The sequence below is a fragment of the Ambystoma mexicanum genome, chromosome 12 (genome assembly GCF_040938575.1).
Source record: "Ambystoma mexicanum isolate Mex_15411 chromosome 12, UKY_AmexF1_1, whole genome shotgun sequence".
Lineage (NCBI taxonomy): Eukaryota > Metazoa > Chordata > Amphibia > Caudata > Ambystomatidae > Ambystoma > Ambystoma mexicanum.
Genome location: NC_090936.1, coordinates 175,843,372 through 175,857,769, shown reverse-complemented (window position 1 = coordinate 175,857,769; position 14,398 = coordinate 175,843,372). Strand labels below are relative to the sequence as shown.

Below are 14,398 nucleotides of genomic sequence, written 5' to 3'. Positions count from 1 at the left end.
TCTAACAACAAACAAATTAGCAAATGAGGAAACAAATAAAAGGACGAAGACAAAACCACTACGGGGTCAAACTAACAAACTTGAAACCAAGAAAGATAACTTCACCTAGATGAAACAAAACTGGAGCTCAAACTGCAGAAGGTATCTTTCAATTCTTCACACGTCCAGTAACTCAAAAAGACACATCACAAATGGAAGACAGCGTAGTAAACTTACAACAAACAAAGAACCAAGAAATGTCGGGAAAGGCAACACCAGCTTATCGCCAACAACAATTGACTATCGAAAACGAACAACTGATGAACCTGAGCCAACATTTGACAGAACAGGCCCCGATGACCTCAAAGCTGGACAGACTCGGTGATTCAACAAACTCACAAACTAGCAGGGAAAAGAGTAAATCAGAATCACTACAGAGTAAGGAGGAAGAGACCTGTGAGAATGCAGCGACAGAAATTAGGGCAAAGGAGAAAAGTCAAAACAAAACGGACACTCGGTCGCGAGAAACAGCAAGACAGATAAGTTTAAAACTTATGATGAAAGAAACTAAAAGAGAAAGGGCGAGATCAAGAACCCCGGATAAGCGGACTCCCAGATATCGAGAGAAAGGGCAAAATCACACTTACTCAAAACAGATGGATTGTGAAAACGATAAACCAGACAGGGGACCCCAAAATAGTCGGGAGGATCAACGAAGAAACAGAAAAAGCTACAGAAGTGAAACACCAACTCGGCCTCACACTAAATCTAGGAATGCTAAAATCAGGAATAATGACAAATATCGATCCTGCTCCCCAAGGGACCCTGAGGAAACGGTCTTTCGCTATAGACCCAAGAGGCAAAAGTATAAGCAAAAATCGAGAAAAGTGGACAAAGCAAAATGGCGAATAAAGTTGATACAAGTGGAAGAAAACAGAGACAAGATAATATTGAACCGCAATTCTGTGTTAAAACTCTTCAAGTATATCCAAAAGCTGAAACATATTAAATCAGAAGACTTGCTAGTGGTAGAGCCTAGCCACGTAGGCACCAATGCCGAAACTGTGCTGTACATAGCATCAACTACGCTAAAAAACTTTTTCTTTAACAGCAAAACGGAACTAGAAGATATGGGATTTGAGCTAAAAATGCAAGCCGCAACAAGTACAGAAAATAAGAAAAGGGATGCAGAAAGCAAAGAATATAATACGTTCCGTGAAAAACAAGCAGCGAAAAATCACAAACATGATATATTAACAACTCCAAGGAAGAAAAATTCTACAAATACTAAGGGAAGAGCTAAAGAACGGGAGCCCGAAAAGAGATCAGGGGGAAATCAGCCAGCCCTTAAAGAAAATAAGAACTATGATAATCCAACAAAGACAAAAGATATAAGAAAGACCAACAAAGCCAGGACAACCTCCCTAAAATCAGATCAAAATCGACAAACTGAATGTGAACTTCAAAAAAAAATGTGAAACAATGAAAGGGATATGGTCTTGGCTGCCAAGAGCATTGAGGGATAAAAAGCAAATATAGCAATGCAGCAGAGACGAGCACATTTCTCAGGAAAGACCTTGTTTGACTCACCAAAAGCAGATGATAAAAATGTGCTCGTGGAACACGAGAGGTCACAACCACTTACTGACTACAAGCGACATGGACTTGGGGGCTTACAACTTAATATGCCTCCAAGAGACTTGGCTGACTGAATCACCCTCAATGAGGGGTTTTGAACTGATCCTGGACCCGGCCAAACAAGGGCGTCTAGGAAGACCTTCTTCGGGCCTACTGATCGCCTGCAAAAACGACTGTGGGATCAAACTGGAAGAAACCCTGATTAGCAATCAATTGATATTGATGCTCACGGCATCATGGACCCGCCAGAAAACAAATAAAGCTGGATACAAAAAACCCCTCTAATAATAGCTAACATCTATTGGAACCCAGCTAGCACGGAGACATCCGTCTACTTAGAAAACATAGAGGCCGCAATAGGCGAGGCTCTGGCAGACCACCTGGTAAAGTACTTCCTGATTTGCGGCGACCTGAACGCTAGCTGTGCGGGCGTGGCAGAAACCGGAGAGAACCAAGGCCAACGCTCGACAGGTAAACAACGAGGCAAACTATGGACCAAACTGATGGAATCAAGAAACCTACACAACTTGCACGAAGCTTTCCCAGATCCAAACTGTCCGCCATCGTGGGAAAGAAACAAATCTACAGCAACAATAGATTATATCTTCGTTACTGAACCCATCCTGGCAATAACCAAATCCTTCGAAATAACAAGAGTAAAAGCCAGTGATCACAATCCCCTGTCAACCACCTGGGAGTCAACAAGCCCCCCGAACGACTACATTGAATTCAACGTAACTACAAACATGCAGGGAAATCGATTGAAACTGTCAAAAGAGTCCATTGCTGACATAGAAAACAGATTCAATACAAGAAAATGGGCGCAAACAAAACGGATTATATCCCCCTTTTGACGAAGTACAAAAAGACGTCAACTTCAATAAAGAAAAGAGGAAATCCTCCAAGACATGTGTTTGATTAAACATTGGCGGAGAAACGCTGTGATCTTCGAAAAACCCAGCGCAGAGTGAAACTTGCAGGAACAATAGTAGCAGTAAAAGAAGCGGAAGTGGCAACAAGACTCTACAAGTCATGGGTAAAAGGATATAGATTGCTTCTTTACCAGCAAGATGCCGAAAATATTCTAAAAACCATAAGCGGAAAAAACACAAAAGAATTTTGGAGCACATTGAGATCCACCTACGACGTGCAAGAAAAATCCATAATAAGCGAGATTGGAGAGGCAACATGGACAAAACACTTTACAACTATGTAACAGGTGCCAACAACTCAAACAGGGGCATCTATAGAGCATAACCTGGAGCCATGGGTAAGAGTGGAGGACCCAGAGGAAATTCGATTAAAGATCTCGGGCTTAAAAAACTCACGAGCCCCAGGCCAAGACGGGATTACGAATGTGGATTTAAAAACAAACCTAAAGGAGTGGGCTAGCCTACTGAGTAAAATCTTTGAAAGCTGTTTGAACCTGAAAATGATACCGTCCTCTTGTAAATCAGCTACGGTGGTACCTATTTTCAAGAAAGGAGACAAAAAATGACCCAGTAAATTATAGACCAATTGCTCTCCTCGATGTAATGGGGAAAGTGTTTGGTTCAATGCTCCTCGAACGCTTTAAGATCTGGGCGGAAAATTCACCTTGCAACGACCCCTTCCAAACGGGATTCAAGAAAAACATGGGCACGGCGGCAAACATCTTGATGTTAAACGTGCTGAAAAACAGAGTATTGGAAGGGGGTACACGAATCTTTGTTGCTTTCATTGACCTTACTCAGGCCTTTGATCGCATAGACAGGTCTAGCCTTTGGTCAAAACTGGAAGCCTGGGACCGCCCATCGGCCTTACTGAATCCGATCAAGGCCCTGTACACCGACACCAGCATGCGCATCAGACTGGATCAAAGTGGTTTGTTGTCAGCACCTATTCCAACAGCACAAGGTGTGAAACAGGGCTGCCCGGAGGCTCCAGCTTTATTCCTGGCATTTATTGGTGACATAAACGAGGAAGACACTGAAACACGATCATTCCCTCCAAAAATGTGTAAAACTCCCATAACAAGACTTCTTTACGCTGACGACCTGGTCTTACTGGACCAGGCGCAAATAGGACTTCAGCGTCAAATAACAAAGCTACAAAAATACATGCAAAAAAAATTGGAAATAAATGTGAAAAAAACACAACTCCTGATATTAGAAACATCCATCAGGAAAAAAGAAAAATCGAGACTAAATCTGGAAGGAACACCAATTGAAAGAGTATCTGATTTCAAATATCTAGGAGTGATCTTGGACTCTTCAAAACAGGATAAAGCGATGCAACTAGCTCTAATGACCAAAGTCAACAAAATGGCAGCCCAAGTCAGGGCCATAGACAAAAAGTTTGGCAGATACTCACTAATCCCAGTACTAGAATTTTATAAGAAAAAGGTGATGCCAACGCTTACATATGGCGGAGACGCAATGATCAACCTGCCACCAAACATCTGGGCCAAAATGGAGGCAGAATTTTGGAGGAAAGTTCTAATGCTACCAAATTCCACCCCGATCGCATCGATCCGTCAAGATCTCAGCTTACCGTCCCTCAAAAGTACAGTGACACAATCAACACTAATGTTGTACAGGAAATGCCGGATGGCAGAGCCTTTGTCAATATACAACCTCGTCAATCAGGAAATAGAAAGAAACACAAGTAAACGGCTTGTAAACTGGAAAGAAGAAAACAGAGTGTTGGAACAGATACAGGCAGATGAAGATTTACTAATAAAGAACCCAAAGAAAATACTTACAAAAATTAGAGAGCTCGACTGGATATCTACCGTGGAAACAGCAGGAAAGAACAAACTAACTACACACCTGCCACCTAATACGAAGAAAATAAATGAACTCCAAGAATACATTAAGAAGTTCCCATCAAGGAAGGGGAGAGACCTGCTGCTACGTGCCCGCTTAAACTTACTGCCGACCAATGAGATCTTGGCCATTAGAGGCAAGTCGGAAACCAACTTTTGCCGTTTCTGCAAAACACAAGAATAGGAAACAATCCGTCACTTACTCCTAAAATGTGCCGCAAACCAACATATAAGAGAACGATACCTAAGGTCAATCTTCTCGGACTTCATCATCTCGGATGAAGAAATATGTTGGTTTCGTTTGATTGGAGGAGAGAAAACGCAATGGCAAATAGCTACATATAAAATACTGGAAGCCGTAAATTTGCCGAGATAGGCACATTTTTAGAGAGTCAAGTTCTTCTTTCTTCTTCTCTCCAGCACAAGAACATGACAAAAAGTCTATTTTTGTAAAAACATTTTTGATTAAATACAAATTAAAAAAAAAAAAAAAAAAAAACATCCTCGACTTCTCGGTGTCGTTCCAGGCCCCCGGCACCTACAGAGAACGATTCTCAGCCAAACACGCCCAACTCCTATCCAGCTTGGAACCCCACCCCATATTAACCAAGGCCAAGATGCCAATGGTGTGTGAATGGCAACACCTGGTTATACCAACCGGCCATGATGCCCTAGGCCTCCATCACACAGGGAGACTTTCTCAGCATCTTTCAGGCCCAGTTCTTTGCTACTCGTTCTTCAAACACCCCGCCACCTCAAAGAAGTGAATCATGTTACCTCTTTCACTGTCGCTCACATTGTACCCCAAAAGTGCCATTCCAAATGTCAAATTACAAAGTGAGGGGGGGGGGGGAATGCTGAAGAGAAGAACACCAACGTTCCCGAGGTACAACAAGCAGGAATGCCCTTCTTAAGGCTACTACCAACTTCTCATGTACTCAGACAGCCGATCCCCAGCCCCACTTCTGGCATTGCTCAGCCCCCTAACACAGGTTACTCCAGCAACAAAGACAGCAAGGGGGCTTGAACTGAGCACGTTGTGGCTCTGTAACTCATTCTTGGTACACTTTTACATAGATCTCTGTAGCAGAGCACTCCCGCCTGCCCCAATGACAAAGTAATCAATGCCACATACATTTTGTGACATAACATAAGAAGCATTCATTTACAAATATGTTTAAACACATACAACTTACTAAAATTGGGAAAACAAATTCCATACAAAAAATACCACTATCCTCATTCAATCCCTGCCAGATGATTGAGCCTCTTTAGACCACGCTGTGAAACTAAAAAGGAGAAAAAAACATTCTCTACTTGTAGAGTGGCGGGTGCTGCATTCCCTTGGTGCTGTTCCAGGCCCCCTGCATCTACAGAGAATTATTCTGAGCCGAATCCCTTGCAGCTCAGACCATTCCCCCTTTTACCCCAGGTCGAGATGCCAATGGCGTGAGTGACGCCAGCAGGCATACTGTTCGGAAGGAACCAGGGTCCTCCCGAACCCCTGAGTGCTCTAGAGTTAGGTAAGACCTCTTTAAGGCACTATAATGGACAAAGGGGGGAGGGCACTGGGAAGGCTCTCTCATGCAACCATAATCACATATACAGACATAGGAAAGCACTGAAAAAAGTAGTTATTGTCTAAATATAAGGCGCAATTAACTATTAGTTGCATATATTTGTAATGACAGATCCCAGGCATTTTAAAAGCTTAGCTAGTGCTGTAGATGAGTCAGACTCCCCCTCCTTCCCAGAAGGAATGTGGCCTGTGGGATTCAAAATAGATTGCAGGCTTAGTGTGCAGTGGTCGTCACCATAGCCAGCACGAACTGACTTACCAGGTGTCCACTGTCCATCAAGGGTCCATGTGCGTTAAAAATAGGATTAGCATGTTTTGTACGGCAAAGTGCATTTAGAGATAAACATTTTAAGTCTAAATTGTGGAGGAAACTACAGGACCCAGATAAACATGAGCAGGATGAGTGGAATACGGATAGAATGACTGGAAAATGTTTGAACATGGATAACAATGTTGACTTGTTCCTTGGCCCAGGCCTTAAGGTTTGTAAAAGTCTGCAGAGCTGCAGTGTATTTTTTCATAGTTATCAAAATGGACGAAAGCATGCTCTGACAAAACCGCTGACAACGAAGAAAGAAGGCTTTCTTTGGAGCATTCCCTATTATGGAAAAAGGACGGTTTGGGATGAAGCCATGAGCCAGCTCCAGTGACATCACCATGGCAAGCTAGACCTATATAAACCCCTGCTGGAGACCACTCTGGCAGGAAAGGAACAGGGGAGGGACAGGAGAAGACCATTCAGGCAGCAGAGTCCTTTGCTACCATCCTCATTTTGTAAGATTAAACTTGTTATCCTTACAAGATCGCCTTTTTGCCTCATTTCCCTAGAGGGGTGTATTGATTCTGATGTGAGCGTAATTAGGGACATCCTTACAATACCACCCAGTCAGTGACTGCCCCCTGCCCCTTCACTCCTCTAATCCCTTCCTGGTGGTTGTTGACATTTTCAATATTCATCACCTCTGCCTGAATGAAGAAAAAACAGAGCTCCTTATTGTGGGTTCCCCACATCGCCTCAAACGCCTCAGCCCTGCCTTCACCTCCTTTTGCATAGAGGGTAATAACATCCCCATCTCTGCCCATGTAAAAACAATAGGATTTAACCTTGACGCTGAACTAAACATGCAAAAACATGTCCAAGTTGTTGCTACCTCTGCAGCCTATTCTACCAAATTTATAAACCTCTCTAGGAAATTCCTTATCTCCAACAACTCTCACCCTAGCCAGAGCCATCATAGGTAGCAAACTAGATACTAGAATACTGCAATGCTATCCTAGCGGAACCTCCACCATAAACATCAATAAACTCCAACTGCTCCAAAACAATGCCCTAAGAGCAGTATGGGCATTAATGCGCTCCAACCACATCTCTCACATGAGACAGGATGCTCACTGGCTTCCCATAGATTTCAAACTCCTCGCCATCACCCACCTTTGCTTACACAACACGGCCCCCATTACCTCACTAACCGTATCATTAAGAAACATAACATGCTCAATCTTCGCTCTTCCTCCATGCCAGCCTTGAACATACCAAGATTTGCCAGAAAGAGAGTTGGGGCTCCCGCTTCACCATCATCGCCTGCACTCTCTGGAACGCCCTCCCATAGCAGATCCAAGACAAACCTTCATATGCACTCTTCCTTAAGAAAGTAAAAACCTCAATGTTTAACAAATATCTGTAATAACTCAGACTGCCCTACCTACTCTGAACCTACTCACGAACTATGATGTAATGCAACTACCATACCCTGTATGACTCACGTTCTATGATGTAATGTTTTTACCTTACTGTTTTCCATTAATTCTAACTATATACCTTAGCGCCGTGATACCTCGGGGCCTGGTGCTACCAAAAACATTAAATAAATATTGCACAAGGGTGATAATTATGTGTGTTCCTACAATGAAAACGTCTTCAAAGCATTCTGAAAGCCATTTTCATTTGCAATTCCTTTTTGTGATATTTTGCACATAAGCAGATAATGCCTTTGTGCCCAAGGCACATGTGTGCTCTCACATACATTGACATATTGTGCTTTGTCAACTAGCAAAAATATGTATTTTCTAAACTGATGCAGAACATAACGTAGCATGGAGAATAAGTAGTTGAGTCAGTGTGAAAGGCTGCAAGATAAACTGGATTAGTGCTCATCCTCCACCTGGAACTCGCCGCTCACTCTTTTTTGCCCATCAACAAGGCATCATACTTTACTACAGTACTCTCTACAACCTACCAGCATCCTCACACAGCTCCATGTCCCACCTTCAAGCAGGGTGTTTTAACTCGCAAAATTAATCACTATTTAAATTATTTCATAAACCCATCCATTGACTTCCCCATCCACCTGGTTGACTCCATCTCCTGATACGCACCCCCTTGCATTCTATGTTCCCAAGTTCTCCTCCCTTTAACTGTTCGTCCACCTGGCTTCGCCATCACTGGACAGAAGCGTAGCCAGGATTCTAACAAGTGGGGCCTGAAGCCAATGTAGTTGGGCCCACCGCAGTGACATTGACATCTGTAAATGCCCACACAGCGCTGTCGAGTGGCCATTTAAAGATTTTGAGTGTGCCTTTCCCGCGCATGCCCTTCCCTGTCTACGCTTATGTCACTGGAACTCCCTATCCAGAGGAATTAAAAGCATTCCAATACCGACTGGCTTCAAGATCCTTCTAAAGTGCCACCTAAAGAGCCACCTTGTCTCGAAGGAGGGAGCACTAGAGGCCTATGGTACTTCCCCGCCACCGCAATGATCCGCACTGGATTGCAAATCTGCATATATAGTTGTAATTCCGGAAAATGTACTTGAAGTCTGTTTCGCGCTTTTCGGATTTTCTTTGCGTTGATCCATCCCCACCAGGACCTGGTTAAGTGCATTAGTTACTAGACACAAAGCAAGTGGACAGGTTCAGCAATTATTTATATTTCATGTGTGCTGTTATTCTTGGCAACACACAATTCTCAATAAATAAAATACAATATTAAACTTATTTATAAATAAATACACACTATTGAGGATGACACATTTTAGTGCAAACAGTTCTGTGTGCATGAAGCTGTTGGTATTTTATCCATGTCAATGGAAACATTGGAGGGTAATAGAGGTGTTCGAAAGCGCTAGGTTTGAAGGATTTTGTAAACGGTAGTAAGTTGCTAAATGATGTGCTCTTGAATCAGTTCGGGAACCAAGGTACAATAAGGGTTAACGAGGATTTTAGCAGCCACTGCAGCGAAGAACATAAAAAAAAAAAAACACCATGCTTGACTGAGAAAAGTACCAAAACTCGTGCATTATCACACCGTTCACTCACACATCCGAACATTTTCCGGACTGTTGCACATTGTGCGCACACACACATTTGTCCCACTGTATAAATGGTTTGACCTCATTTAAAAAAATGTGTCCCAAGATATGAATTGTTCACTTTAGTTTCATCTTTGCTCCACTGTATAGTTTGTCCTACTCTAATTGCTGCCCCAATGTGTTTTGCTCCCTAGCACTGTATGAATTGTTTGCTCTGGTAGAATTGTTTGGCCTAGTTTATTCGCTGTTCCGCTCTAATTTGCTCCCTAGGTTTCAAGATACATTTTTTGCCCATGGTATGAAACGTTTGCCACTACACTAATACTCTCTTCGTCACGCCCAAACACACTACACGAGACCAATTATGCCACTCACACAGCAATTTAAAATCCCTCCCTAAAGACATCAAACATCTGAACGCTATGCCTGTACAACCAACTTACATTCCACCACCCGGCCAATGCACCTACAACCCTGGGCACACAAGGATCGTCTTGACACAAATGCCTCTATGCACTCAACACAAGCCACTTAGAAACAGACCTGCACACAGTAGCCAGATCATCTCAAACTGCATGAATCAACTCAGCAGAAAATCGATCTTGCATTTTCCCTCTCTCCCCACGAATCTATACAACCACACACTTTGTCAATTCTGCCAGAGTGCCAGGAAACCAAGAAAGTGTCAGCAGTGTGTGGTGTAAATCCCATTAACATAACGTAACGCTAAAGGGGAACACAACCTAAAAACTAGGCGTTTTTCCAGGGGCAACAACTCATGTAGAAAGATTTTTAAATAACCTCCTTTTAACCATAATTCTTCGCTGCAGATCCAGGTTAATTTGAATAATGCAGGCACGTTATTATTATTATTATATATTTAAATAGGACAAACTATGCTTGGGAGTTGCACAGCACTGTACATATCATGAAAAGACTGCCGATTTAACCAATGCGTCTTAAATGTAAGAATGAATGTCAGACGAGCAGTGACTGGTTGTAACTATACCGGCTAATTCCCCAAAATGTGCCTTTAATGTATCGCTTAATGTGTGACGAGCAGCGGCTGCCTAAAATTACAAGTGCTATTTGGCCAATTATAAACTGATCATAAGACATAACGTGTCTATAGATGGGCAATAAGAGATGGCAGTTTAGGGTAGCAATGCTAACACTGAGGTAAGAAGCTCAGATGCCAGTTGCTTTTCCACGCCCCCTCCCAGAGGAAACACCCAGGAATTCTAATCCCTCCATTGGCCACGCATGCTCGTCAAAGTATGCTATATTCCCAAGAATGGCCCATTTCAGGACAGAAGAGCAAGAGTCAGGCTGCCCCTTCACGCTAATGCCATGGGTCATTGCCACCTCAGTACTAACTGATCCAGGCCTGCCCACGGTTCGAAATTGAGCCGGTGAGACGTGATAAACAGCAGTATTAGTCAGAACATTGGGAAATGCACATCCAGCCCCACTCACCAATGCTAATCCATATTTCTAACCACACCTCGACCTTTTCCTTGACTACTTTTAGTGGCATTGTCAAGCCCAATCAAGGGACAATGTGTTACACCAAATCTTTCTAAAATACCACATTTTCTATTAATTAAAAACACTGGATGACTTACTTTGACTGCCCTCTCGTTCCAAGCCGTCTTGTTGTCAACTGTGGGAACTGCTGCCGTATTATCTAAAAATGAGCACAGTTTGTTAACAAGTAGAAAGCAATTGTTCAAGATATCAGTTAATTTTCCAACCTTGAACATCGTTAGCAAAAAACAATTAAAAGTGAGGATGTCTGTGAGCAGGGCTGGAATGGGAACCAAAACTGGCTGTGGAAACGTTTTTCAAAGTGGACCCATATTAACATATACTGAAAGCTTTGTAACAAATTAATTACTTCATCCCACTCAAGAGAGGCCCATGATGCGGAGGTCTAGCAGGACATTTCCAGAGTTCCCTGTAGGCCAGTCCACCACTGCTTACGAGTATTCCAAAGCTGCATAATGCTGTGCGCCTCCAATGCTTGAATATGGTTGCTGTGTTCATGGCAGAATCCAGGATTGCGCCACAACCATAGTTTCAAAACAGTCTCAATTTTAAGGCTCTTTAGAGAATATACGACAATGGGTTATGTTGTCACTGGGCATTTTCATTCTAATCAGTTTTGTCAATCAGAAGAGCAGTTTTTAAGCGTATGTGTGTTCATTGGGCAGGTCAGTGACAGGTTTCCCGCCCCAGTGCTCAGAGGCACATCCTAGAAATACTAACAATAGCATTTTGTACTTGTGCTCTTTCACACATACTGCACCAAGAGCGCGTGCTGGGGCTCTTCCATAACATTGCAATCTAGGTGCACCTGACTTCTGTGACTGTCATTTCTATATACCCTTTAAAGTATTCAGCCATCCATTCAAGCCCACCTTGACTCTACCCATGAAAAATATTGACTACCACAACAGACTACCATAGACACAGAGAAATGCTTGCATAGCATTTATCAATCACCCATCAGACAGTTGCAGTAAGCATTCCCTTCAATAAGCAGTCAATCTATTATCTCAGCATTTAGTAAAACCACTTGGAAATTGTTCAGCTACTCCCGATTTAGCTAATTTACATTTTCCGTTGGTTTCGTGCATTTACTAAAGTGCTAACCTCTTGGGTACGGGTCAGTAAATAACTTAAATAAGATATTTTGGAAGCAGTTTGCTTGCGTAGTCAGTGCTTACGAAATGCCTTTCATTTTGACTAAGGAAGTGAAGTAAAGTAAAGTGGTCCAGCTACATTGGGGTCAAGGATCCTTCAAATGGCTGAAACAAAACCTAAAGGTGCGGGTCGGAATGCAATTGAAAGCAGTTCAGGGATTTAAAAGTGAGGCTATGCAGAACCCCCACCTGAAACCTCAGATCAAGACATTTCCACAGAATGGCCAGTACTGTATGTGTGTATGTTAGGGTGTTCAACGTCACAAAAAGGTTTTGCAGGAAACTTCAGAAAAGAAGGCGCATCAGAAGCAGTCTGTGGTGCTCACGGCTCGGTACTGTGTCTTTTGCACACCATTTATCCCCATATTCACTTTTTTGTTAAAGATTGTGGAAAATTGAATTTTAACGCATACACAACACAAAAAAAGACAAACCTTTAGGACCAATATGCATTCAGTGCACTGACCCGTTAGTTTCCTTTCGGGGCCAGTACTGAGATTTCGAGACTATGTATAGCAAAAGACATGCAAGCATCCCAATTTGGATATGTACTGACAGCATCAGAAATGGCATCACAGAAAATAAGATTACAAGGGAGGTCATCAGTCTTTGATACTTGCAGGCAGCATGAGAAGTGACATTTCAAGAAGTTTCCATGAGTAAGCCAAGAGACGAGCAACTTTGTGGTGAGCAAAATATGAATGGCCATTATTCTTAGATGTGGAACAACTTTACAGAAGATTAAAGCACAAGTGAGGCTTTTTTTTATAATAGCATTAGCTTTGAACTAAATTACTTTCATGGACACGAAATAAGAAAGTGTGAGATTAAATGATTTGACAGGAATCACACAGTTTGGTTTAGTGGAAAAACTTGATTTGGGTTCAGTCTGCAATTTAAGCACTTGCCCCCTATCTTTCCAGCTTTAGCTTATATGATTATTATTTATGGTTTAGGTTCCATAAGCTAACGTAATACTTTGTTTTTTAGCAATGCTACGAAAAGTACACAGCTTATATGATATATGAACCTGACAATGTATACATTATAGATACATGACTAGAAAAACAAGAGTATGGTTTAAGTTTTATTTTCCCCATCTTGAATGGAAGGTACAGTAGCATCATACAATGTCATGTAAGCGTGAACAAATCTCAGCATTTTAAAACTGTTGTCAGTATTTCACACAGCAAGCTCTGTTATGTGATTCATGAAAGTTTCCCATTTTTTCCCGCCCTACACTTTTGCAAAATTTCTTTTGACTGATTTTACCACTCTTATTACTGCAAAATGTGGGGCAGGCCCTCAAACTTCCCATTAGACTCCTACATGGTTAAAAAAGAGATTGTGTGAATTTAGCTATGAACTTGCATTCAAAGCTCATAGTGGTCATTATTGTCAGGTACGAGCCACTCGCACCAATTTACCCAAGTATATTACAGCTTATCCTAGCATGAAGACCTTTCAAATCTACCTATTGATGAAATTCAATGTATCCGGGGAATTAGAAACAATGGGTGCTAGGCTTGGTGTGTGCAGAGAAAGGCGTTACTGCCGTCTATGTGGTAGTAACGTAATTGAGTCGTTAGAACATTTAATCATTGCTTGTGAAAGTTTAGAAATAATAAGATACCAGTTTTTAAAATCTTATTATAATATGTTTGATTTTAATGTTATTGAGAATGTATGGTGTAAATTCATGTTGGGCGATGACATTAGTCTTATTTATTTTATTGTGTCATTTTATTTGAAGATTGTAGACATTTTAATAGGCCTCGTAGGGCAAGATGTTATGTAATGGCATAAGACATGATTTTAACTTTGACTTTATTAATTTTATTGAAGTTGCTGTCCAATATGGAGTATGTAATGTGTGTGTCTGTATACAAAGCTACTTCGCTTTAAGTATACTAATAAAAACGATAAGACTCCAACCTCCCCCTTCTCTATACCTTACCCCAACCTACCACCTGCTTTTTGCAGTACAAAAAAAGTGGTAACAAATTAGACAAAAAGTAATTCGGTGAAAGTGTAGGTCAGCAAAAGTGGTGTATACTGTGTTATGTAGCCCTCCTTTTTCCTATTACCCACCGCTAGCACCACTGATGGGTAAACAGTCCTTACAAATAGCCCACTCACTGCTGTGACTGCAGCTATTAATCCCTAGTCACTCCCATTGTAATACTCTGCTGACACAGAGCAATGTGTCACAGACCCCGGGGAGCTACTGTGCTCTCCTGCCCGAGAAATATCACTTGAAAAGTGTGGGCTCCAAGAGCTGGTAATTGTTTGATCCTGGCAGATGAGAAAAGTAGTGACTTCTCAGACAGTTTAGGTGCATGATACAGGACACAACCCATGAAATCAGGACAGTAAAGCAAAA

At 42.0% G+C, this 14,398-nt stretch overlaps 1 protein-coding gene across 7 annotated transcripts in view; it reads right to left on the bottom strand.

Annotated features, from left to right (window-relative positions):
• Positions 1-14,398, bottom strand: part of RFX4 (regulatory factor X4) — a 429,787-nt gene that overhangs the window by 158,319 nt on the left and 257,070 nt on the right. For all 7 annotated transcript variants that reach the window (XM_069628258.1, XM_069628257.1, XM_069628255.1 and 4 more), the window contains one exon: positions 10,936-10,997. In XM_069628258.1, the coding sequence (XP_069484359.1) occupies positions 10,936-10,997 (62 nt within the window). The remainder of the gene's footprint in view (positions 1-10,935; positions 10,998-14,398) is intronic.